The 27,116-nt window shown below is 42.1% G+C and overlaps 3 protein-coding genes across 6 annotated transcripts in view; 1 reads left to right on the top strand and 2 right to left on the bottom strand.

The window, feature by feature from the left end:
- LOC106573576 (phosphatidylinositol 4-phosphate 5-kinase type-1 gamma) overlaps nt 1-14,808 on the bottom strand; it is a 79,476-nt gene extending 64,668 nt beyond the window's left edge. The window contains exon 1 of one of the 2 annotated variants that reach the window (XM_014148728.3): nt 14,203-14,808. In XM_014148728.3, the coding sequence (XP_014004203.1) occupies nt 14,203-14,341 (139 nt within the window). In that variant the 5' untranslated portion in view covers nt 14,342-14,808. The remainder of the gene's footprint in view (nt 1-14,202) is intronic. The other variant, XM_014148730.3, reaches the window with a different exon arrangement.
- Nucleotides 14,809-18,055: 3,247 nt separating this feature from the next.
- gpx4a (glutathione peroxidase 4a) lies at nt 18,056-24,566 on the bottom strand. Of its 3 annotated transcripts, none has more exons than XM_014148734.3 (7): nt 24,436-24,566; nt 21,492-21,586; nt 21,204-21,348; nt 20,960-21,111; nt 20,484-20,508; nt 19,829-19,888; nt 18,056-18,390 (listed from the first exon to the last, which is right to left on the bottom strand). In XM_014148734.3, the coding sequence occupies exons 1-7, from the start codon at nt 24,523-24,525 to the stop codon at nt 18,358-18,360; spliced, it is 600 nt and encodes a 199-aa protein (XP_014004209.1). In that variant the 5' UTR covers nt 24,526-24,566; the 3' UTR covers nt 18,056-18,357. The 3 variants fall into 3 exon arrangements, with proteins under 3 accessions (XP_014004209.1, XP_014004207.1, XP_014004210.1); XM_014148732.3 differs by lacking the exon at nt 24,436-24,566 and adding an exon at nt 23,547-23,714; XM_014148735.3 differs by lacking the exon at nt 24,436-24,566 and adding an exon at nt 22,028-22,265.
- Nucleotides 24,567-24,599: 33 nt separating this feature from the next.
- On the top strand, nt 24,600-26,965 carry polr2eb (RNA polymerase II, I and III subunit E, b). The gene is made up of 8 exons (XM_014148731.3): nt 24,600-24,979; nt 25,460-25,634; nt 25,791-25,906; nt 26,017-26,097; nt 26,201-26,259; nt 26,432-26,510; nt 26,600-26,675; nt 26,825-26,965. Exons 1-7 carry the CDS (start codon nt 24,923-24,925, stop codon nt 26,663-26,665), a joined length of 633 nt encoding a protein of 210 aa, XP_014004206.1. The 5' UTR covers nt 24,600-24,922; the 3' UTR covers nt 26,666-26,675; nt 26,825-26,965.
- The last annotated feature ends 151 nt before the right edge of the window (nt 26,966-27,116 follow it).

The following is a 27,116-nucleotide window of genomic DNA, read 5'->3' as shown; positions in this document are numbered from 1 at the left end:
ATGTAAACACAGAATTTGAGAGTAATAATATTTTTGTGCATATGGATCTTTTATTTCAGCTCAAGAAACATGGGACCAACACTTTACATGTTGCGTTTATATTTTGTTCAGTTATATATATATATATATATATATATATTAAAAACAAACATTTTCAACCATATTCCAAAAGCCTTGATAAAATGGCATTTCTCATATAGAGATGCACACATGTATGTTACAAGGAGAATTAGAAACAGAAAAAGTGAAATGAATTCCAACATTCTATTATCAACATTCCTGGATAAGGGCGCAAGAGGTTCTCATGTGGGGGGAACGTTGCATCTCCCAGGAAAACATAAGGACTTGGCATTGTTGTACCTGGCAGGACAGCTGGCAGTGGTAAATCAAGGGTCTTCAGCAGCAGTTTGGATCCAAAAGAACTCTCTTGAAACACTCCACCATAGCGCTCTCGGCCGTATGCCCTACATCCAAAATTGTGAACCTGTAGCGAGCAACTTCTCTGTCTCGATATCTCACCTATTATATGTGTTGCTAGCTATATGAAATCTAGTACATCCTGGAGAATTTACATAATTTAAAAAAAAATTGCCAGTCAAGTGTCGTCTTCTTCTATGAAATCATGGCGGTCCACAAAAACTTTTAAAGTGCATGGCGCCACCTACTGCGTTGGAATGTACTATCAACCATGATCTGCTAAATTCTGTACTACCATGAAAATAAAATTAAAAAACAAATAAATCCCTAACTTCTCCCACACATCTTTTCTTTCCTTTACACTGAGCAGCTACATGTCCCATTCTATGGCATTTAAAACACTGCAGTGCATATGGGACACATTCTCTAACATTAAAACTAAGGAATCCGATCTGTACTTTTTGACCAGCAGGGTCAAATAATAGTAATCACAGTGATCGTAGAGGGTGCAACAGGTCAGCACATCAGGAGTAAATGTCAGTTGGCTTTTCATAGCCGATCATTCAGAGTTAGAGACAGCAGGAGCTGTAGAGAGTCTTTCCACTACCGACCATTCCGGTCCTTTACTCTCATCCACCAGCTCCTTGCCAACCGAACTGACATCCATGTTGTTCTCATTTCAGCACAGCTATTGGTTCACCCCCCCAAAAAACGGATCGGTTTTCTCAATGCTCAGCCCATGTCTGTGCAAATACTGCATTACAATGGACTCCAGGCTAACAGTCATGTTGAGACAATATCTCCACCCTGTGCAACAGCCTGAGGCCTGACTCGGTTTGACTCATCCTTCAAAGATGTGAGCCTTACTGAGCTGAAACTTTCTCCTGAGCCCTCCTCCTAGGCCTAGCCTATGTGTAAAGGTCTCCTGCTTGTGCACTTAGACAGAAATCATTGAATGTGTACTGAACCCTGCTGAATGCAAAAAGGCTGGGAAGGGCAGTCTGAGTGTAAATCTTGACTGCTGAAGTATGGAGAAAGATGACAGCTTCTAGAGAGTAAGGATAAATCCAGACAAAAATGTCTTATGCATAGCAACAAGACCTAACAGCAAAATATAGTAACATGTGGGTAAGTGATAAAAAATGATTGTGTAATGTTTTACACACAACTTCTGCCAAACACTGAAATCAATCACTGACTAACGCCAACTCCATGGTCTAAGAGTCATGAATGATAGAGATGGCTTTGAATGAATGGCAACCAGTAGAGAGAAGGTTCAGTAAGTTCGCCAGCTCCGCTGTATAATGAATGAATTTCCTCACTGTTCACTACCATTAAAGATTCATAACCCCTCCAGTATATCTCTCTACTTTGTGAAACATTGCATCAATGATGCCCTGACTCAAGGTCTGCATTCATCAGTTACAGTAACCATGTTTGCATACATAGTTTTTATGAGAGTAAAGTCATACCGTATATATAAAAAGAACAGGACAACTGTGATGGAAAGATAAAGTTTCTGTACAATTTTATAAATACCGACAGATCATTTGTTTGTTCGACATGGGATCATTTAGTGTCAGTAAAAGTAATTATGCGAGAAATGACGGTGGAAATGATTTTATGCGCAAATATTGATTGAACAACCATGATATCGAAGTAAATGGAGTCACGCGATGGCATGGTGTGTGGTCCTCCCACTACGACTCGGGAAACCATGCAATTTATTAGGCTACAGATTAAATACTGTAAACTATGATTAACTTGTCAGGGTTGTGAAAGTACACAGTGATCTTGATTCTCCTCTCCAATAAATATTTATGGTATTTTTCTGGTGATATGATGATCGATGCTTTGACAAATAAAATATTCTCGCTCTTATCCATAATAATCTCATCATATAGACTAGCCTACCCACACTGTATCTGGAAACTGTTGGCTAGAGCGCACGTGCCAAGACGAGAATAGGCACATTTGTTATAAATATATATATTTTAAAAAATAAAACAATTTAGGGAGGGCACTTTTTTCCCCTTTTTCTCCCCAATTTTGTCATATCCAAATTGGTAGTTACAGTCTTTTCCCATCGCTGCAACTCACGGACAGACTCGGGAGAGGTGAAGGTCGAAAGCCATGCGTCCTCTGAAACACGACCCCGCCATGCTGCACTGCTTCTTGACACACAGCTCGCTTAACCCGGAAGCCAGCCGCACCAATGTGTTGGAGGAAACGTCGTACAGCTGGTAATTGAAGTCAGTGTGCATGCGCCCGGTCGCCAGATGTGGTCGCTATGTGCTCAGATTCATCAAGAGCACGATGGGACAAGGACATTCCAGCCGGCCAAACCCTCCCCTAACCCGGACGACGCTGGGCCAATTGTGCGCCGCCTCATGGGTCTCCCAGTCGCGGCTGGCTGTGACACAGCCCAGGATCAAACCCGGATTTGTAGTGACGCCTCTAGCACTGCGATGCAGTGCCTTACACGGAACCCAAACCGGCTGCGCGCGTGCGCAATCGTGCGCTATTGTACATACATTTATTTTGTCCCCCCACACCAAACGCCATCACGACACGCAGGTTAAAATATCAAAACAAACTCTGAACCAATTACATACATTTTGGGACAGGTCGAAAAGCATTAAACATGTATGGCAATTTAGCTAGCTAGCTTGCACTTGCTACCTAATTTGTCCTATTTAGCTAGCTTGCTGTTGCTAGCTAATTTGTCCTGGGATATAAACATTGAGTTGTTATTTTACCTGAAATGCACAAGGTCCTCTACTCCGACAATTAATCCACACATAAAACGGTCAACTGAATTGTTTCTAGTCATCTCTCCTCCTTCCAGGCTTTTTCATCTTTGAATTTATATGGTGATCGCATCTACACTTTCATAGTATTACCACGAGAACCGGCAAAACAGTTTGCCTTTCAATCACCCACGTGGGTATAACCAATGAGGAGATGCACGTGGGTACCTGCTTCTATAAACCAATGAGGAGATGTCACATGGGTACCTGCTTCTATAAACCAATGAGGAGATGGGAGAGGCAGGACTTGCAGTGTGATCTGCGTCAGAAATAGGAATGACTTCTATTTTAGCCCTTGGCAACGCAGACGCTCGTTGGTGCGTGCGAGCAGTGTGGGTGCAATAATTGAATAACATGGATTTCTACATTTATTTTGCAACGCTCGCGCACGCGACGTGTCCGGTCTGCTCAGCATGTTAGACTGCTGCGCCACTCAGGAGGCCGAGTAGGCACATTTGTGACAGTAGAGTTGAAAATGTGATGGAAACACATTGAAATTTAGATTTTTATTCAGTACATGAAAACTTAAGTGAAAAAGTACATTTTGTGTGCACTATGTGATCATGCACTGACTTTTATCTGCAACAATTCCATTTAGTGGAAACACCACTGGTGGGAAAATGTGCATAATTTCTTTATGCAGATATTAGAATATTCGCATGAAAATCAGTTGTCAATTGGATGTAAACCTAGCCTGTAAAGTAGAATATTCAGTGCAGTAAATAATTGATTGAGTTATGCTAACCTGTGTGGCCATCTGACTAAGACATAATTCAGATCTACTTTACTAGAGCAGGTTACTTTCTTGTGGGTCTTAGAGGTCCGTGCAGAATGGCTGCTAGCAGGCCAGCAATATAGTTGATATTACTGGCCCCTGAGGAGTTGTATGATAATGTCTGGATTCTGACCCATAATGATGAGTCATTGAATGATACTGTCATAAATAATCCGGTGTACCACAGAGCCTTTAGCAGACAAAATGAAGTGGCTTTTGCACAGATGACTACTGCTCTCAAAACATTACCCGTGTGAACTATCACCGCTGAATACCTCCCATGCTTTAGGAGAAACCGTTCCACAATCTGCCTTCATATTTAGAGACTGGTAAAGCAGTGAAGACTGAGATAAACTCTCCTTAATATAAACACTTGAACAGTGAAACAGAGAATTCCCAGTCTAAACACTTCACTGTGTCATGCAGACTCTGGACTTTGAAGTCCTAACATCTTTGAAGATAAAATACAGAGGCATTAGAGTGGGAGACAGGAGGAGATAATCCACAACAACAAAAAAGGAACAATAATCTGGAAAAATGTTGATAGAGGGTTTAGCGGGGACCGAGCTAGCTTCAAATAGCTCTGGATTCTCTCAGACTTTAGTAAGAGGATATGAAATGATAATAGCTCCACTTGATAGTGTGCACAGCACCCACCTTGTAATTAGAATCAACAGCACCTTTTGGTTTGAAAGTCCTCTGAGGGTACACAACAGGGCAGCGTGACATTGAAGTTATCAGTGTAATAAAGTCTGAACTGAAGTTGAGCTCAGCCCTCACCTGCAGACTGACACACACAGAGTACAGGTAATGACGATGGTGCCTCCATGATTTTTCAAAATAACTAAAATGGAAAACTGGGCTTACATGAAAACCTATGGACAAGGGTAGCCAAACAAACAGCCAAAAAACAAGGATGTTCCCATCTAGTCTATTTACCCACATACTTTGAGGCAATGCTTACGTCTGGATATGCAAGCAAGCACACAACTTCTACGTCATAAGGACTAAGAAATCTGGCTGAAAAAGATCCAGGAGGACTCCAGTCTAAGTCCTGGACAGAAAGTTCTGGCCTAAATTTGGCCAGCAAGATTTAAGGAAACCCTGAGAGTGGCACGTCGCTCCAGAGTGAGAAAGAGGAAATAACGTGAGGGATGCAGATGAATCAATGGTAGTGGGCACACCATTGTGCCACAGTCAGCATTTCTGACAGCAGCAGCCTACAGAAGAGAACAGAGAGGGAGAGATAAGGAGAGAGGGATAAATGCTGAGGAACGAGTGGCTGAGCCAAGGAATTCACTGACTCAAAAGGGGAGGGGAGAGGTGTGGTACAAGTGTGGACTCTGAGGCTGGGGGCAGGAGAGAACCAAGGAGAGGAGAGGCTGGGGGCAGGAGAGAACCAAGGAGAGGAGAGGATGAGGCTGGGGGCAGGAGAGTACCAAGGAGAGGGGAGGATGAGCCTGGGGCCGGAGAGAACCAAGGAGATGAGAGGATGAGGCTGGGGGCAGGAGAGAACCAAGGAGAGGATGAGGCTGGGGGCAGGAGAGAACCAAGGAGAGGATGAGGCTGGGGGCAGGAGAGAACCAAGGAGAGGGGAGGATGAGGCTGGGGGCAGGAGAGAACCAAGGAGAGGGGAGGATGAGGCTGGGGGCAGGAGAGAACCAAGGAGAGGAGAGGATGAGGCTGGGGGCAGGAGAGAACCAAGGAGAGGAGAGGCTGGGGGCAGGAGAGAACCAAGGAGAGGAGAGGATGAGGCTGGGGGCAGGAGAGTACCAAGGAGAGGGGAGGATGAGGCTGGGGGCAGGAGAGAACCAAGGAGAGGAGAGGATGAGGCTGGGGGCAGGAGAGAACCAAGGAGAGGTGAGGCGGGGCAGGAGGCCGGGGGTGAGGCTGGGGGCAGGAGAGAACCAAGGAGAGGGGAGGATGAGGCTGGGGGCAGGAGAGAACCAAGGAGAGGGGAGGATGAGGCTGGGGGCAGGAGAGAACCAAGGAGAGGAGAGGATGAGGCTGGGGGCAGGAGAGAACCAAGGAGATGGGAGGATGAGGCTGGGGGCAGGAGAGAACCAAGGAGAGGGGAGGATGAGCCTGGGGGCAGGAGAGAACCAAGGAGATGAGAGGATGAGGCTGGGGGCAGGAGAGAACCAAGGAGAGGAGAGGATGAGGCTGGGGGCAGGAGAGAACCAAGGAGAGGGGAGGATGAGGCTGGGGGCAGGAGAGAACCAAGGAGATGAGAGGATGAGGCTGGGGGCAGGAGAGAACCAAGGAGAGGGGAGGATGAGGCTGGGGGCAGGAGAGAACCAAGGAGAGCGGAGGATGAGGCTGGGGGCAGGAGAGAACCAAGGAGAGGGGAGGATGAGGCTAGAGGAAGGAGAGAACCAAGGAGAGGAGGTAGGGTATGCCTAAGTGAGATGAATGATGTCAGCCTGACAGGGGAACTGTTCATTGATCTAAAGAGAAAAATGACAGTTGCTTGAGTGTGAAGGCCTGAATGGAACAAAATGGTGAGCTGGTTATTTCATGAGCCACGGTTAACCCCACACCATATTCTCACTAAGTAATGTGATGATCTCATGTAGAATTAACACTCAACAATATGGAGAGTAGAGCTGGACGATATGGACAAAAAAAATAGATATCGGGATAAATTGCCTGAATTGATGCGATAATGATAAATAGAACGATAAGTTTAACATTCATGTGCAACACTGTTTTTATTATTATTATCATCCTTTAAAAACTACTACTACTACTTATGGTTGTAGCCACCAATTGTCCCATTAACAATCACCCATAACAGCACACAAAGTGTCAAACTTCACATTAGTCAAGTATAGGCTACTTATCGCAATGAACAATATCAGAAAAATGCCTGTGATAAGTGATCGGTGTCAATCATTTTTGGTTTAATGTCCCAGCTCTAATGGAGAGTCCATATATTACAGAAAACATTATCACAGAACAATAGGCCCAATCAACCACAGATCAGTGAGATCTTACCCTTATTCAGCAGTAACATTCTGATTACAGGGCTCTACAGTGTGACCATTTTACTTACATATGCCCCTAAATATTTTACTGTGCTACCTGGAATGAAAACTTAGGAGCACCAATATACCTATAAAAATGTGAGATTCTAACTTTAATATCTCAAATACTTTTTCATTGTGCTGCTAAATTTCTTTGAGTGCGTGGCGCCTACATTTTTCAATGTATGCTTGTTTCTCTTTCCATAAGTTATGATGATATAATGAATAGCCTTGGCCTATTGGTGGGATGGTTTGGCCTACTCTACTTATTTAGAATGGTCAGGCTGTCAACTAAGCATGCACCTTTATGATCTCTTATCTGACCAAACAATGGCCAAGGACAGAGCCATTCTGAGCAGACAGCAGATGAAGTTGGCCTGTGCTGGAGCACCTACAAATCAGTCCATTATGGCTTATCAGCTGCAACAGCTGAACCTCGGAATTGGAAGATCTACACCATAAGGCATGGCACACACACACACGACTTTAATGGGTGTGTGCGGGTGAAAGTATGAGTGAAAGACTAGTAGCTAAATTTAGACTTGACTGTGAAGTCAAGATAGCAGAGCGAAAGGACCTGGAATGTTAGAAAGAATTCTTCCTGACATAACTTCAATAAAACAGACAAATATCAGCAGGGAAGCCAAATAATCTCAGGTTGAATTTTTACACGACAGGAGCGTCAGGTTGGGGAGATATCACCAGTAGCTTAAATGATCATCCATACCGCCCTACATTCCACAGATGATGTCATCTCTATTGCAGTCCACACTGCCCTTTCCCACCTGGACAAAAGGAACACCTATGTGAGAATGCTATTCATTGACTACAGCTGAGCGTTCAACACCATAGTGCCCTCAAAGCTCATCACTAAGCTAAGGACCCTGGGACTAAACACCTCCCTCTGCAACTAGGTCCTGGACTTCCTGACAGGCTGCCCCCTGGTGGTAAGGGTAGGTAACAACACATACGCCACGCTGATCCTTAACACGGCCCCCATTCTCATCGACAGGGCTGTAGTGGGGCAGGTTGAGAGCTTCAAGTTCCTTGGTGTCCACATCACCAACAAACTAGCATGGTCCAAGCACATCAAGACAGTCGTGAAGAGGGCACAACAAAACCTATTCCCCCTCAGGAGACTGAAAAAATGTGTCATGGGTCCTCAGATCCTCAAAAGGTTCTACAACTGCACCATCGAGAGCATCCTGACTGGTTGCATCACTGCCTGGTATGGAAACTGCTCGGCCTCCGACCGCAAGGCACTACAGAGGGTAGTGCGTACAGCCCAGTACATCACTAGGGCCAAGCTTCCTGCCATATACCAGGCAGTGTCAGAGGAAGGCCCTAAAAATGTTTTCAAAGACTCCAGCCACCCTAGTCATAGACTCTCTCTGCTACCACATGGCAAGCGGTACCGGAGCACCAAGTCTAGGTCCAAGAGGCTTCTAAACAGCTTCTACCCCCAAGCCATAAGACTCCTGAACATCTAATCAAATGGCTACACAGACTATTTGCATTGTCCCCCGTCTTTTACACTGCTGCTACTCTCTGTTATTATCTATGCATAGTCACTTTAAAAACTCTACCTACATGCGTTACGTTCCCCAGTTTCTGTGTGTGGGTTTGGTTGTATGTGTGTGTTTCAGGATGGCTTCCTGAAATTCTAAGTAGCTGATTGGTCGATCCCCATCGATGAGTGGAGATCTGACCCCGCCCTCTCGTCAGGAGATACAGCTGTCTTCAATTACCAACTCCTTCTCCAGCTTTAAAAGCCAGTGTTCCTCTGTTAGGAAAGAGAGAGCTTCTTGGTATGTCCTGTATCATTGTTGTAAAGTATTTTGTAGCCGGTCCTGCAGACGTATGTCAGAAGGACTGTGTTTATTGAAATTGCTTACTTACGTTAGTAATTATTCTGTTTTTGTTCCCAGGGGGAAGGCACCTTGGGAGTGCTTAGGCAAGAGGCCTGCGGGCATACATATACCCGTAGTATTTATGTCTATGCACACTAGGTAAGTCCTGGGCGGACCACCTCATGTATTTTGGTTGGCTTGCCGGGTGGTGTTGAGGTAGGAGAGGGGGCTCTAACTTTCTTTGCTTTGGTTCCATCCAGCCCCATTTCCACAAATTACCGTATGAAGGAGGAAATAAATTCCCAGTAACGGTAAAATTCTCTGTCATCCTTACCGCACCTGCAATCCCATACCTCTTTCACTCCACGGGGAGTTGAGTGTAGCAAGGTGTTGCGTTCCCTCCAAGAGGCATGTGTAACAACATGCACATACTACCTTGACTAACCGGTGTCCCCACACATTGACTCTGTACCGGTACCCCCTGTATATAGCCTCGCTGTTATTTTACTGCTGCTCTTTAATTGTTTGCTTTTTTAAAAACTGCATTGTTGGTTATGGGCTTGTAAGTAAGCGTTTCACAAAGGTCTACGCCTGTTGTATTCAGCGCCTGTGCCAAATACAATTTTATTTGGTTAGTCACACGTGATGGGACATTGTTGGTTTCCTGAAAAACAACCCTAATTTGCTCTCCAAAGAATGTAGTTAGAGATATCAAGCTGTATCAAACATCCCCAGGGACGCTGATCGATTTCCGTGACTATGTGACTGAATTCTCTCTACGTCAGTTGGCATTCTTACACGGAAAGCTTTCATTGCATGTCTGTGGAAAGCTGTGTTTTCACTTACTTGCTATTCTAAATTAAACTTAATTTGTCAAATTGCGAACATTTCGCTAACACTCCATCAGTTAGCCTTAGGGTGAGAAATTAACACCCGCCAAATGCGGGTTGATTTTGGCCTTGGTGGGTAAGAATGCCTATATTAGCCTAGATCTGGGCTAATGGACAACAATCCATATTGTGATAAATTGCTGGAGTTGATGCTATAACGATGAATAGAACAAGTTTACAACAATGTGTACACTTGTATTTATTATTCTTTAAAACTGTTGTAGCCATCAATTGCGCCATTAAATCACCCATATGCCCAAGCTTATTTTATTTCAAACTTCAAATTTCTCTAGTATAGGCTACTATACTGAACAAAATTAGAAATGCAACAATTTTCACTGAGTTACAGTTCATATAAGGAAATCAGACAATTTAAATAAATACATTTGGCCCATATCTACAGATTCCACATGACTGGGCAGGGGTGCAGCCATGAGGAGGGCATTGGCCCACCCACTTCGGAGACAAGCCCACCCACTGAGAAGCCAGGCCCAGCCAATCAGAATGAGTTTTTCCCCACAAAAGGGCTTTATTAGAGAGAAATACTCCTCAATTTCGTCAGCTGTCCTGGTGACTGGTCTCAGACAATCCCACAGGTAAAGAAGCCGAATGTGGAGGTCCTGGGCTGGTGTGGTTACACGTGGCCTGCAGTTGTGTGGCCAGTTGGAAGTACTGCCAAATACTCTAAAACAACGTTGGAGGTGACTTATGGTAGAGAAATTAACATTAAATTCTCTGGCAACACCTCTGGTGGACATTCCTGCAGTCAGCATGCCAATTGCACGTTCCCTCAACTTGTATAAATAAAAATACTTCTGTGGCATTGCGTTGTGTGCACATTTTGGAGAGCTTTTTATTGTCCCCGGCACAAGGTGGACCTGTGTAATGATTATGCTGTTTAATCAGCTTCTTGATATGCCACACCTGTCAGGTGGATGGAAAATCTTGGCAAAGGAAAAATGCTCAATAAAAGGGATGTAAACATTTGTGCACAAAAGTTGAGAGAAAAACTTTTTGTGCGTATGGAACATTTCTGGGATCTTTTATTTCATCTCATGATACATGGGACCTACGCTTTACATGTTGCGTTTATATTTTTGTTCAGTATATTATCATAAACGATATCAGCAAAATGGTCAGTGTCGATCATTTTTGGTTTACCGTCCCAGCTCTATCTTAGCCTATTTCTGCAATAGGATATACTGTACTAGTACAAATCCCAGTGGCAGAATAGCATGGCTTCCGTTTAGTCTACACTTCTCTACATAAGAAAACAATTTGTGTGAAGATCTCCATGCAAGCATTCCTGTACATTCAGTGCAATGTGCACACTCAAACTGAACTTTTATTTTCACCCATAGCTGAGCAGCAACACTCCTGCATGCCCCTCCCTAGACTGATTCATGGGAGTCTTGTCCTGAAGTATTGCCTTGCCTCTTGTCAGAGTCAGCGCTTTTCTCACAAGGGACATGATAACTGTATGTCAAAGCTGGAAGATTGAAAGAGGACCAGCTGGTAGAGAAATGAACATAACATAAAAGGACTGACACAGCTGGCTCAGCAACTCCACACATACACACACGTTAGGAGGAAATCCATTGCACACATTCCCGACGTAGCACATTCTGCTATTACGCAACCGCTAATAAAGTATGTTATGTGACATGAAATGCATGTTGACTGCACTGTAAATAAAGTTAGGCCCACATTTTAATGTGAAATACGAGCTTGTGCTTTCAGAAATGTGTAATGTATCAATAAATCTCCCCAAAAAGTGAAACTGGGCTGGGGTGAATTTCAGAAATATATTCACCTCATTTAGTTGACAGGAGCATTGCACATTACTCAGTATTTGTAGTTCTCACATCAGTGTCAAATTGCCAGAGTTAGGCCTAGCAATGACGCTATTTATCATCGTATTCCCTGGCTAAAACAGATTAAATGAGATCACATCAACAAACGTACAAAAATACAGATAATAAGGAACTGCAATGGCCTAGTAGGCAAATTCCTTTTTTCAACCATCAGTTTTGCTTCCAAAAATACAGTGATAAGAAAAGTGATTTTAAAGACATTATCACCAACATTTCAGAGATGAGCCAAACCGTCACAAACCTCATTATTTCCAGAGCCCTCAACAGAAGAGAAGACATGCAGAAAAGGTTTAATCAAGTGGGTTTCTGGCACTGTCGGATGAAGGGATTTGGAATCAGTCCACAGTGTTGACAGTCAAGAAAAATAGCAAGAGGAGAAAACCTAGACTGTGTATTCAAATTCAGCTATATGAAATGTTCTCATCTGGCCATTGCAGAGGATTGTAAACATTGCAGCACAGCCATCATACATAACCTTTTTTTTAATCTTTCTGAATAGACTACAGTATAGGTAACCTAGGCTATACCTCAAAGTTATACCCTGATGAAGACAGCTTGTCTGTCGAAACATTGGTTATAAGGTTATTAAATGATTGCATCTGAGCTCCTAGAGTGTGCAGCTCTCCTTTTCTTTTCAAGTATACCTCAAAGTAGACCTATAGAATCATGGCCTGGGTAGAACTCGGATCAGGCAGGCAAGTATTGCATACAGTTATTAGAAAAATAAGACAAACTGGGGGAAAAAATGTTATGAATAAAACAAGGCGTTTCCTTTTCAAATCCTTGAATGCATTCTTCAGATTTATTTCAAAGATAGTAGCTAGCTAGACAGCTAAACTATACCTGCCCATATTGTACACGCTACAGGGCGGCGTCACTGTCAGTCAGTGGTGCACGGCTCCAGGATTTTTGGCCTTGAGTCGTAGGAGTCGACTCTTGCTCGACTCCCAAAATACACAAACGGATGCGCACACACCAACTCATTATTGCAGATTTACTAGGAAGACTACATTTGCGTTCTGGAGGACTGACATGAGCATGATGCTGCCCATTTGCTCATCAATTTAGCATATAAATGGCCTAGGTGATGTGTAGAAACTAGAATATTTCTGTGATATTTCTGCTGTCTTTTTAAAAAAAAATCTAATAATAGACTCATAACGGAAGCCGTGTGTTTTTTATTGTAGGTGTGAAAATATTTCAAAGTCATGTCTAGACGATAATAGGCTAGACGGATAACTCGGGCTTGGCTGTCAAATGTATAGGTCTCCCCATAAAATGTCAATTGATGAATTGCGATCATAATCATTATTTTAGCAATCCATGGTAGACGATTTTCCTAATAACAATTCCCCCCATCCTGCTAATTTGGGTTGCTGAGTCGTATTTGCAATTGTGAGAAACTGGATGACAAAGTTTAAAATTTGCCATTTCCAAAAAGTTTAGCGGGGATGATGCTTTGCGATCTATTGCCTAGGACAGGTCTCTCCGACGCTGTTCGTGTAGAGCTATTAACCTGTAGGTTTTCACTCCAAACCTAATCTAGCGCATCTGATTCAATCATTTGTTGGTTGATAAACTGAATCAGGTTAGTTATAACTGGGGTTGGGGTGACACAGGGTTGGAGAGCCCTGACCTAGGACATCAACAGCCAGGGTTTCATTAAATTAACTGGGCACAATAGTTTTTAATCACACATTTAGGGCTAATTAAACTGATGCATTTGCCGATGTTCAACTTCAATTCACTGGCATCACGAAGAACAGCGTAGCCATACTCATTGATAGCCTAATATACACGTTAATGTTTTTGGATAATTTACGAGGCATTGCTATGCTAGACAAGACATTTCTAGATACAGATTAAAGATGTGGTTCTGACTGCCCCGACTCGCGTTCCCTCGCCTGCTCCTCGTGAACTTGCGCGAGACATTGCAAGCCAAGAAATGGCGACACAGCATTGCGATAGTCTACATCTTCTTATTACCAATGCACGGTTCTGACGGTCTGCCTGGTGGCGGACACGTCTACCCGTGCCTGGCTGTGCCCCCTCCCATCTCTTGCTATCTTGCTCTTTCTTTGCTGTGAAAGATGCTAGAGTTTGTGTACGGCAAATAGTTTCCTAAATTGCTAAAATACTGAATCCTAGGAGTCGATTCCGCTATCTTGACAACCAGAAATGGGAGTCGATCGACTCCTCACTACTACTGACACGCTTCTTCATCAATGAATTGTCGGGTGCTTGCTAATGCCAAAGTTACACATTTGACAAATTACTTATTTTCACCTTGTATGAAATGAAATTGATGTGGCATTCAGTGAGTTAGCTTGCTGCAAGCTGTAATCTCAATGACAGTCAGCCTAACACGCTAGCTAGCTGAGTCAGTGTGGCTAGCAGCTAGCTAGCATAGCTTACTTATATCCCTTGCATGGCTAGCTAGCCATGTTACCTGGCTAAAAGAAGATGAAACACAGACCCACAGCCACGGATGGAACTGCATCAATACAGCTAGCTAATACAATGCCAGATATAGCTACAATCAATACAAATATTTAGTTACCGAAGTCGCTATCCATTCCATAGCTTACTCCAATGACAGTGTCCGCATCCTCGGATGCTGTGGCCCCGGAAAATGGACTCGCTTCCCTGGCCTCTGACAGCCCAACCGCTCCCTCAGCTCCTGGCAGTGCTGCTTCCATCCAGACTCCCGGAGACAGGGCAAGCCCTCCGAATGAAAGACCAACAGCGATGGTGCGATTCGGAGAAAAATAACGGTTGTTATTCAACGTCCTACAGCTAAACCATACGATGAAATTAAAACAATAAATTCAGTGTGATATCCGTTATGGACCAGGCATCCGTGCAGTGGTTATCAGCTCGTCGGCGGCACAGGTCCTCTCGGTTCGACTGCACTTGCTGCTGTTGCTGGCTTGATGCTGTGCATTCTGTCTCCCTCCGACTGATTCTTGAAGAACTGCTGACATTGACTTGGCTGTACGTCACGCATTCTCCTGTGCAAGGCAAGGATAAATGAAATATAGCTACAATAAACCAAATTAAATGCTTTGATTGAATCCTTCCTCTTTTAATTGACGAGGAAAAAAAGTTTTATCCTCAAAAAGGGCGGCTAGCTACCGACCTTCGCCCCTGTCCATGACCTTTCAAAATGGATGATGACCAAATCTATTGACGCATGTATTCTGCACAAAGATGGAATACTCAGACTAACATATTGATTGATCCCATCAACAAAAGCCAGGGATTGCCTTTGATGTCTGATATCCTTGGCACCTTGATGAGGCACTGCTCCTCTTCCATCATCGAAAAACCTCAGGTTGCAGAATGACTGACAGGCACCTGCAGATGCTTGAAGGCTTCTGCTCTTCTTGGTAGGAGAGTTAAAAGGAAAATAGCATTTGTGGTATTATAGAATGGCTGGGCTTTGTTGTTATTTTGTCAACTATCAGGTCCTCAAGTTATTCTGGTCGGCAAAGGGCTCTTCTTAATTTAATCAACTGAAAGAAGAGCTGTTGTTGTGAACTGCATTTCGAACTAACCTGACCGTCCATAGTCCATCTAGTCCAGCTACAGAACTTGATTAAATCGGACTGGTCTTAATGTAGATTATTAATCAAATGCAGATTCATCATGAGTGTTATTTTGTAATTATAAACTGTGTGGTTCGAGCCATGAATGCTGGTTGGCTGAAAGCAGTGGTATATCAGACTGTATACCACGGGTATGACAACAAATATTTATTTACCGTTCTAATTACATTAGTAACTAGTTTCTAATAGCAATAAGGCAACCTCAGGGGTGTGTGGTATATGGCCAATATACCACAGCTAAGGGCTGTATCCAGGCCCTTATGCTTCGAAAACGCCGACAGCGTCAATGCATTTTGGTAAACCAGAATTACATTCATTTCCAATGAAACGCGGTGTTTGCCTTGCAGCATTGCATTGCAGAGGCAGTTGCAGTGTGTTCGGTGTGGTGCATACATTGGATTTATCAAACCTATGCGTAGACGGCTTGACAGAAATGGTAGCAGAAGGTGAATGTTGAACTTTTGTTTCATACATATCCAGATGATGCTGCGTGCTATTTTACGCTTTGACGCTATCGGTGTGTTTGAAGCGTTAGCCGTGGTATATTGGCCATATACTGTACCACACCCCCTTATGCCTTATTGCTTAATTATAAACCGGGTGGTTCGAGTCCTGAATGCTGGCTGAGTGAAATCCGAGGTATATCAGATCGTATACCACGGTATGCAGGTGCGGAAATCCCGGGGGGGGGGACGGGGGGGACACGACCCCGCCATCCTGGGAAAATATGATTTGTCCCCCCCCCCAATATATCACTGAAACATAACTATGTAATTTAAATAATATTAATAATACGCAATGAAAGCAATTGTGCTGATTATAGACACTTAATAGCGCGTTTTTAAGTTTCAAAAGATTGCGACCCCCCCCACCCTTTGCCTCACAATGGTTTGATCCACTGCCAGTTCCTTAGTTGGCAAGGTAACAGAGGGGTCGTGTCTACTGTCTGAAAGGCACTCAATGAATGTAACTGACGTGAGGTTAATCTAGTCAATCGCGCACACACACTAGCTGAATATGCAGAGCTAGCGCGCAAATATTAACTATTAAGCTAGCTAGTACCTATTCCATTTATGTGGCGTCGTCAAAGATGGAATCTTTGCTATCGTCAATTTATTCCAAGGTCAGCATGCAGATGATGTAAGTTAGTGCTTCAAAGTCCCTGTGATAAGCTTAGCAATAAACTGAAGTCCAAACTGAACAGAACTACTCTCTTCTACCATTGTCTTAAATATATTTAATGGTCTCGTTGCAAAAGCTAAATTGTCGCAAGGGAACTTTTATTTATTTATTTTATTTCACCTTTATTTAACCCGGGTAGCAAAGATTATAGCAAACACCACTGAAACTGAATTGGTGCTCGCTAGCTTTGCAAATTCAGCTATTGTTGGAAGCCAGCCAATATGAAACAAACTATTACAATTACAAAAGGTTGCAGCATATGTTGTGTAAATGGTGAACTCATACAGCTGTCAACTCTTGTCATTTTAATCCATTTCACATTTGCTAGCTACCTTTTAGATCGAAGCCCAAATAGAATGATAGAAGATGATAGAAGCCCATCTCCTACTGTAAATAACCTACACACGGTGTGTGTGTGTAGCCAGCCAGCCAGCCAGGTAGAAAAATGGCAGAAAAATAGAGTATTTTTCAATACACCAAAACGCATAGTAAGAACCCTAGTAGCCTAATATCTCAAAGACTAGTTGATAAAATGTTCATAAGAAAGAAATGAAATTCTAATGGAAATGTTTCACAATGATGTCATTAGGCAGAGCAGGCAACAGATGGCACACAGACAGCAGAGTTGGGGACAGATATGCAGGGACAGACTGGCAGAGACAGGGAGTCTCAGGTAAGTTTGTTGAGTCTTTGTTTGGCAACATTATGAAAGGTTCTCAATTTTTTTGACTTGTAAAATAGGAACATAATTGGAAAATGCCATGGATACCCCCACTCTCAACTTAAACTGGTGACTGAACTAAGATGTGTTAAAGGCAATGGTATTGCTGTTGTGATTATTTGTGTAGTTTTGGGTACCGGTAGTTAGGAGTACGGCAAACACCTTATTTCTTTGGTTCCTCAATATACATTTACCATATTACAATGTAGGCTATGTGTTACAGCACTACTTTTGGTGTCCCCCCTCAGGAATTGCTCTTGAGAAAATGTCATGTAATTGTCCCCTCCAAAGTTGATATCAGATTTTCGCCCCTGACGGTATGACAAAATTCTTTTTTTTACTATTCTAATTACATTGGTATCCAGTTTCTAATAGCAATAAGGCACCTCTGGGGTTTGTGGTATATGGCCAATATACCACGGCTAAGGGCTGTATCCAGCCCACACCTCCTCGGGCCTTATTACTTAAGTATGAACTCAGTGGCCAACAGTCTCTGTCAACAGAGCAAAGGGATGACTGGCGAGTGACTATGCTAGCACTATTTTTGCTCTCAAATCCAGTAGAGGGCAGTGTAACAACATTTATTTCAGCAGAACAGATTCACAAATTCAATTTCAAGCACTACCACTCATATATGAAGGACTGCTCTCAGGTGGTAAATCTAAATTACTTTTTCCTTTTTAGGTAATCACTAACTTGAACTTCTTGTTGCATCACATGGAACAACCTTGTCCACATTATCAACTCCTGGCAAAACATCAGCAAAGCAAAACAGGTTAGTAACAGGAACCATGGTTTTATTACTGTTCTACTTGTGTAGTATGTGATGGGAATTCAAAACAAGTAACAAAGTCGTTGAAAGACGCATTCCCCATTGACAATAAACACACTTGACAACAGAATTAGCACAAAATAGTTCAGTTTATTATAGAATATGACATTAAGATCATATTTTTAATTATGCACATTCAGTTTTAAGAATTCAAAGGGAACAGTTGTAGAGGTCAGGGTTCCTCTCCGATGTACTGTCTGGGTATAGGGGGGTCCTCCCAGGGGGTTGCACGCCATTTTCATCAGGTCTGTCCTGTCCGTCAGGCGGGTTTGCGGACAGACCGTCACTGGTCTGGGAAATAGACCCCCTCACACCCATTGGCTGACCGGGGGGGGGGGGGTGGAGTGCATTAGTCAGTCAGTCATGGAAGAATTACAGGTACTTAGGAAGATCCTTCTCCACCACCTGAAAGGAAGGAGAAGAAATACGTATGATGAATTACATCCATGTCTCTTTTTTTTCTTCTTCTGAACAATGATTTATTTGTTTTTCTTGCATGTCCTAAGACAATTACAGTTTCAAGATACAATACTTGCAAAAATGTACAGTTCAATAGGGAGAAAAAAACTAAATGAAAAAACAAAGACAAAAACAAAAGGATACAAGAGGCAACCAAACAAAAAACAAATAAGTTTCAGTATTTCCAAATTCAATCAGCCTGTTCAAATTTCAATCTCAAAGGCTACCAACCCAGAGCCACATAGGAATATTAAAGGTAGACAGAGCAGGGCAATCCCATCCACAAGACCAAACATTGTTGTTAAATTAGGTTTTGCAAGTGGGAGGCAGCATATGACCAATTGACCAGAGTTTCGGGCTTGGCCCCACGCAGTCTGGCAGTGGATCTTCCCAGCTGCGCAATATCCTAGTACATAAACAACCAACATCTGCAAAGGGCAATAGCAGGTTCAAACCAACTCCTTAGAATAGTTTTTTTGCCTGCTGTTAATGCACCCATAACAATCTGCCTCTGAGGGATAAGATAAGGAAATGCTAGAGCTACAACCCAGCAGGAGGGATGGGAAAGCAGGTAGGCTCCTGCCAAGAAAACCATTTAAAACACTTGAACCCAGAGACTTTACCGGTAAACCGCTCCAAAGCATATAATTGCCCACCTCAGATTGGGTACATTTATTACACATCACTATCCACAAGCTTCATTTTGAACCTTCACTCTGGGGTAAAATAAAACCTTTGAGAAAATTTAAAATGAATAGCTTGATGGGCAAGGCTCTTAGAAGAGGCAAAAATATTGCCCCATATCGTGGTCCAATCCCATTTTAAGCCCTGAACTTTGCAGGTCCTTCTCCCAGACCTTCATACCAGGTAGATGTTTTATATTATGAGTCACTACCCTATCATATAGTGAGGACACCATTCCAGCATCCATGTCTTTTAGTTGATTTTCAGTTATGTTTCTCTCCTTATATGTATTTAATATAATTGGATTTCATTTGTTAGATAAGAGCCATAACAGTAGCCAGCTATAGACACTTGTGGTGTATTGGATGTCCCATTCAGGAGAGACACTATGAGAGATATACCATGTTTGAGCAGCCGTTAAAGAAAGCATGCCCTATATTCAAATTTTCTGTGTGCTTGATAGAGGATTGTGCCCCCCCCCCACTCCTGCCAATTTACAGGGTTTTATTCACATAAAAAGGTTTCCAGGAAGCATTTATAAATGGTCGATAATGCATCATTTCAGTGGCAAAGTCACAAGGCAGAATGATGGAGAGGGTTATTCCAGGCCAGCCCTGAAGTTATGGCTGAGTGCCAAATCACATGGACGTGTCAGTGAGCCCATCATAGGCCTGTGCTGTAATTACAGTCATTGACTTACACTGGGATCATCCATTGGTCCATATCTCTTCATAACCTGGCCCTCTCTGTTGATCAGGAACTACAAATACAGAGAGAAGAAGCAATGGACATTGAAACTCATTCTGCATTAAAGATTCAGTCCGGGATTAAAAACACTTACATATTCATAACATATTGTAATGTAATATTTTTTTTAAATTAACATATCATACGAAATGGATGACGTAATACACAATTGTGCACAATTTTCAGGGACCCGTTTTGGCTCATGAGCACTACTTTCAAAACTACTGGCTGAAATTATACAAAAGCTCTGGAGAATCACTTTAAATCTAACTATGATCTAACGGCAAAATCTGATAATAGTCAATTGGTGTTTTTGTTTTCAATTCGTTAACCCCACAACTCCCCAAATCATAAATGCTGAAATATACTTCCATTTAAGTATGTATTTGTATGACACTGGGCCAAGAAAGACCATAATAATAAGACTACCATTTTTATTTTATTTTGTTAACAGAGGCTATAACATTGAACTCAATGGGCATGCAATGAGCAACCTTTGCTTTCACCAGAGATAAACGCTTGGCATATAACTCTGGGTAACTCCTACTCAGCTGTGTTAACTTTCTGCTGATGGGGATATCTGCTGATGACTAATAAGAAATATTTACCTTTGTGAAATTCCACTTGATGCCACTGTTGGGAAGAAAACAAGATCATAAGATAAAGCAATCATTAACACAGTGACAATAACCAAACTCATACATGTTACATTCTAAATATCTGCTTATATAAGCCATTATCAAATACTTTGCGGAGCATTAGTAAGCAGTTTGTAAATAATTTGATATAATGTATTTAAAGTATTAACAGCGGTCTAAGGCACTGCATCTCAGTGTAAGAGGTGACACTACAGTCCCTGGTTCGAGTCCCATTGGGAGTCCCATAGGGCGGTGCACAATTGGCCCAGCATCGTCCGGGTTTGGCCGGGGTAGGCCGTCATTGTAAATAAGAATTTGTCCTTAACTGACTTACCTAGTCAAATAAAGGTTAAACAAAATATACTTTATATTCATGGCCAACAAAAATGATATGTGAGTCTAATCACGCTAGTTGTGACACGTCTCTCCAAAACGTCTCCACTTACTTTCCCAGTAAGCCTTTCCCATTGGGCTGCTCCTTCAGCCACTTCCACAGGGGGTGGGCGTTATCCCCGTTCACATCAATCTTACTGAACATTGGGAACTCAGCATTGTACGACTTAGCAAAGTCCTTGATCTGAGCTTCAGTGCCAGGTTCCTAAAATGAACACATAAGACACGTAATAAAATGGCCATAGAAGAAATGTTTTAGGTGAGAAAAAATGTTTTGATGAAGAGAGATGTAGCTACCTGACTCCCGAACTGGTTGGAAGGGAAGGCCAGGATACGTAAACCTTTCTCAGCGTACTTCGCGTGCATCTCCGCAAACTGAGAATAGTTTACTGGGGTTTTCCCTCATTTAGAGGCAACGTTGACGATGATGACAACATCTCCCCTACACAAACACATTAAAACACAGGAGAGAACAGGTCAGAGGCTTTTGGAAGGGGTATGGTGAATGAAATTTAACATGATTGTAGTTATGATTGTGGTTTAGTATTTTGGAGTGCTGAGTAACTTGTTCTTTCACCCACTCACCTGTATTTCTCGAGGGACACCTCGTTGCCATCAATATCCTTGGCAGAGAAGTCATAAATAGATGTGGCTGTCTGCCCGTCCTCTGTCGCGGCAGACTGCGAGAGAGGTGAGAAGAAAGAGAGTAAGTCCAAATATTAAAAGTGTACTGTTTGCTGCTAGCTCTTAAGTACCTGGCTGGTGTGTGTGCAGGCACACACACACACGTGTGCTCACTCACACTCACTGTAAAGGAAAAACTCAGCAAACCTCTCTCTCTTTCAGAGTGATCGTCATCATTCAAATAAAATGCCTTTGCTCTCATCCATTCTACACGGAAATCCACGTAATAACATATTTCGAAAATGTGTTTGAATGACAGAAAAGCAGCAATTGATGTGTTACAAAGTTACTGATTACAAGGGTGTATTTCCCCTCCAACAATAAACACACTATATGCACCTGGCATACATTCTCAGATAGAAAGATTCAACAGCAGATGTAAACATAAGAAATCCTGCCATAGCCAATATCACCAAAACATTTCTCAATGATCTTACTAAAGTCTGCAGCAAGACAGAGAAAAGGACAGCAGATCCTAGTAGACGCATGACTCCCTTTCAGTAAGGTCGACTGAAAAGGCAGAATGCGCATGTGACAGTATCCCTGTGATTTGACCACACAGTCTTCTGTCCCACACACCTTTGACTGACTGAGCCTTTCAGTACAGTACACACTCTAATCCCCCAATTTATGAAACTCTGACAATCAATAACTAGGAAGATATGGCATTCTTCTCTGATAGGATGCTTTTATGCTGACCACTGACAGGCAAAGGATGATAACACCTACACAATCAGTGGTCCTCATTACATACCAATAGATAGTGTTATATCTTCCTAGAAGTGACACAAAGTGTGACTTGCACAGGACAAAGGTAACCTCATCTTTGGGAACTGACCTTGCTAAACACAAAAGGTTACATAAGTAGTACAGAACACAGTAGTACTTCTCTATGACTAAACAAACAGTAACATTTCACATCAACAATAACATTTTAAAAAGGATGGAGCAAAACTATCAATATGGTCCAAAAACTATTTCACTAAACAACAACTATTTGGATGTATATTGCCCATATGCAGTGATCTTATATTTGTGACCTTTGTCAGGATATCATATCAACTCTAGATGAACCTTCACTTGACAAAGGCATGCAATGAAACAATTTCTGTTTGTGATGTGTAATAGAGATTTTCAATTACAGTAGGCTCTTCATACTGTAAGTCTAAACAAATGACTCGCACAAGAGAGCCTAATCATTCTGCAGAGCACGTAAACAAGGGTTTCAAAAAGCCTCCGTTCTTTCCTATTTCAGAGGTTCTTTATTCCATCAAATTTCATAACATCTTTAGCATCACATGGTATAGAATAGATGTAACAGATGTGCATGGAGACTCATGTTTACATTTTCTAAGAGAGAGAGAGATCTGAGAGTATCAATCTTTTAATTTGAGGGCACAAGACAGTGTTTGGGCAACTACATTGATTCAGTATATATTATTTAACCATTTTGATAAGGTGCAGCCATCGAAAAATATGAACCTTTCACCTGGTTTAAACTTTACCACTCAATGATATCAACTTACAAACCCAACAGGGTAAATGATAAACCTGATAAGATTGATGAGGGAGCAGGGAGGTCCTGACTTGTGATACCAGATAGCCTACCCTATGTGTACACCCCAGATACCAAATAAATAACTAAACTGAAAACCAGCCAGATGATCATCCAGACACAATACCTTTGAACACCCTGTATGTACACAGCTTTTTCACAGACATCAAATGAAGAGTGCATCATGTAGAGCAGTATAATTACATAATAAAACACACAAACATAACTAAATTGTCCTAAATAAATGCACTGCAAGTTAGGCCTCTTTGCTATAGACAACGTTAGCAGGTTATCAGCACACACCAGAAGGGCTATGGAGAGAATGGTTTCATCCTATGTAACAGTCAACAGCACAACAATTAACTCTGCATATGGCCATAGTACTGTATACAATAGCCTACCATTGTGAATAAATATAATCCAATCACAAGAACGAGTCCACAGCTTGCCAATGTCCCAAATACTAAGATTCGCTTAATTTGCCACAACGACATTGAGTTGTATAAACTCGGTGTGCAGGGTTTGTTGGGAAACGTTCTGCGTCCTCAAATCTTTGGTGTGTTTGAGCATCTAGGGGGCGTGCCATAACTGTACTGGATAATCTGCATGTTTTTCTCTGACTGAGCTAACTCATACGGTCGTTTGTTTTTTCTGCATGTGCTAAGACATAATATTTATTTGAAGAGGGTAAAATACAAATGCAATTCTAATGACTGGTTACATCAGTCAAAAATAATTAATTAATTGTTGGATAATATCCAGTGACATCATTGCGCACGTTCCTAATAACGCGTAACTGCAACGTGAGTTAGCATTATCTAGTGAGAAGTACCTTACATATATTAATATATAGTATACTGCACCGGTAATTAATCAATACATCTCACCGAAACGCAATGGATGACGATGAGGAAACATATAGGCTATGGAAAATTCGGAAAACCATAATGGGTTACTGAGATGAGCTGTTTGCTAGCTAACGTTAGCTGTATCAACTTTAGTAGTAGCTAGCTAACTATCGGTAACTGTAGTCAATATGACACCCAAAGGTGGAGCAATTGATATTCACTAACTATAGTTCAATGATGAATGGAGTATGAATGACTCCAATTAGCTTTAGTACATAAAGAATGATAGAGGCCTCTAATGGCCGTGCTAACATGGGCAGCGCCGCTGAGGGCTTCCACCAGTTTAATGTAGTCAACTGGGTGATACTTTCATCCTATGTGACAGTCAACAGCACAACAATTAACTCTGCATATGGCCATAGTACTGTATACAATAGCCTACCATTGTGAATAAATATAATCCAATCACAAGAACGAGTCCACAGCTTGCCAATGTCCCAAATACTAAGACTCTCTTAATTTGCCACGACATTGAGTTGTATAAACTCGGTGTGCAGGGTTTGTTGGGAAACGTTCTGCGTCCTCAAATCTTTGGTGTGTTTGAGCATCTAGGGGGCGTGCCATAACTGTACTGGATAATCTGCATGTTTTTCTCTGACTGAGCTAACTCATACGGTCGTTTGTTTTTTTTCTACATGTGCTAAGACATAATATTTATTTGAAGAGGGTAAAATGCAATTCTAACGACTGGTTAGATCAGTCAAAAATAATTAATTGTTGAAAAATATCCGGTGACATCGTCATTGCGCGCCCTCTTAATAACGCGTAACTGCAACGTGAGTTAGCATTAGCTAGTGAGAAGTACCTTACATGTATTAATATATCGTATACTGCACCGGTAATTAATCAATACATCTCATCGAAACGCAATGGATGACGATGAGGAAACATATAGGCTATGGAAAATTCGGAAAACCATCATGCAGGTGGGTTACCATCATGGGTTACTGAGATGAGTTGTTTGCTAGCTAACGTTAGCTGTATCAACTTTAGTAGTAGCTAGCTAACTGTCGGTAGCTGTAGTCAATATGATACCCAAAGGTGGAGCAATTGATATTCACTAACTATAGTTCAATGATGAATGGAGTATGAATGACTCCAATTATCTTTAGTTTTAGTACATAAAGAATGATAGAGGCCTCTAATGGCCGTGCTAACATGGGCAGCGCCGCTGAGGGCTTCCACCAGTTTAATGTAGTCAACTGGGTGATACTTTCAACTTCATTGGCTGATCCAAATCTTGAAGGGATCAGCCAATCTCGAAGAACATTGACCACTTCAAAAATGGAGATACAAAGATGAGTCCTCTCTATTTGGCTATGATTCAATGGATCCAGTATATGATTGACCTGTCTTGTCACATTACATGGAAAGCGTCATTGTACAACTCTCTCCTTGTTGGTCAGCTGTGTCATGACAGAGGCTACCTGGTGACCCAAGATGAGTTGGACCAGACCTTGGATGAGTTTAAAAGTCAGTTCGGGGACAAACCCAGCGAGGGTCGCCCACGACGGACAGATCTCACTGTCCTGGTAGCACACAATGATGACCCCACAGACCAGATGTTTGTTTTCTTTCCTGGTATGTTATTACCAATGTAGCCACAACATTGGGACCCAATGTGGCCCTAGTGACCATGTTGACTGTCATTTTTGATAGCAAGTGACAGGTGCTGACTTATTACTGTAGTCCTGTAACTTATGACGATATTGAATCCCTTCATTTTCACCCATGTAGAGGAGCCTAAAGTTGGTATCAAGACCATCAAGATGTACTGCCAGCGGATGCAGGAAGAAAACATCACACGTGCCTGCATTGTAGTTCAGATGGGAATGACACCTTCAGCTAAGCAGGTAAGGTTTGTGGATGTTTTTGGACATGAGATCTTGCTTTTTCAAGCTACTGTTTTCAGTTTTTCATTTCCGTGGTCTTTTTTTTTTTTCTTCTTTACATCAAATTTTAGTCTCTAGTTGATATGGCCCCCAAATACATCCTGGAACAGTTTCTGCAGCAGGAGCTTCTAATCAACATCACTGAGCATGAGGTAAGCAGGTGGAAAGTTATGTTGAAATATTGTAGTCATAAGACCTTTTGAACTGCTGTGTGGCACACTTAACTAATCTGATTATGTCATTATTTTGTTGCAGCTAGTTCCTGAACACATAGTCATGACAAAAGAGGAACTGTCTGAATTGCTGTTACGATAGTATCCTTTTTCACAGCATGGATTTCAAACTCGTACCTGGATAGAGTATGAATCCTGTGTTCTATGGACTGGTTTCACATGCATAGTCACCCCAAATGAGAATCGATTGATCTAACACTAGATTGAGTTATGTAGAGATACTTGTGTTGGGATTTCTTTATTTGTGTCTCAGTAAACTGAAGGAGAGCCAGCTGCCTAGGATCCAACAAGGAGATCCTGTGGCCCGGTACTTTGGATTGAAAAGAGGCCAGGTACAAGATCCATCTCCTCGACCTAATGTAGTTAAAACATTTCTGAAATAAGTGATTTACTTGGCTCTCGTTGCTCTTTACTGTGACAGGTAGTAAAGATAATCAGACCCAGTGAGACTGCTGGACGATACATCACCTACAGGCTGGTCCAGTGAGGATTTCAATGTGAGTGCTTGGTGAATATCTTGATTGCAGTGTTAGGGCTTTTTCCTAACCAGCATCTCTATAGTGTTAATTTTTCATATGACAATACATTTAATTATTCAGATGGGCCTTTGAGAATGTTAATTCTGATGCTGCTCTTGTTCCTTTAGGTATGTTGCTGTACTAAGGAACAGCGGGTGAGCCAATAAAACTCATGGATTATTCTACAGCTGGCCGCCTCTCTTTGGATTAAGTTTGGCTTTTTGTTAAATAAACCCTTTGACATATCTTTCCAAAGATATGTATGGCAATGCCAGTTCTAATGATTATTTTAAATGGTTTAACCGTCCAGGCAATGCATATTTTAGTTGTCTAAAAATGTGGGCAAGATCAGGACAAAGGGCACATATTAGCATCTGTCACCTAGAGTAGCAGCAGGTATAAATGAGGCTATAGTTTCAA

Source organism: Salmo salar, chromosome 16 (assembly GCF_965601325.2).
Source record: "Salmo salar chromosome 16, fSalSal1, whole genome shotgun sequence".
NCBI lineage: Eukaryota > Metazoa > Chordata > Actinopteri > Salmoniformes > Salmonidae > Salmo > Salmo salar.
Note: the sequence above shows the minus strand (reverse complement) of the source record. Positions and strands in the feature narration are given on the sequence as shown.

Coding starts and splice junctions, on each gene's coding strand:
- polr2eb (XM_014148731.3), top strand. CDS start 24,923: ATGGATGACGATGAGGAAACATATAGGCTATGGAAAATTCGGAAAACC. Junction 24,980..25,459: donor TTCGGAAAACCATCATGCAG/GTGGGTTACCAT, acceptor CTTGTTGGTCAG/CTGTGTCATGACAGAGGCTA. Junction 26,511..26,599: donor TTGGATTGAAAAGAGGCCAG/GTACAAGATCCA, acceptor TTACTGTGACAG/GTAGTAAAGATAATCAGACC.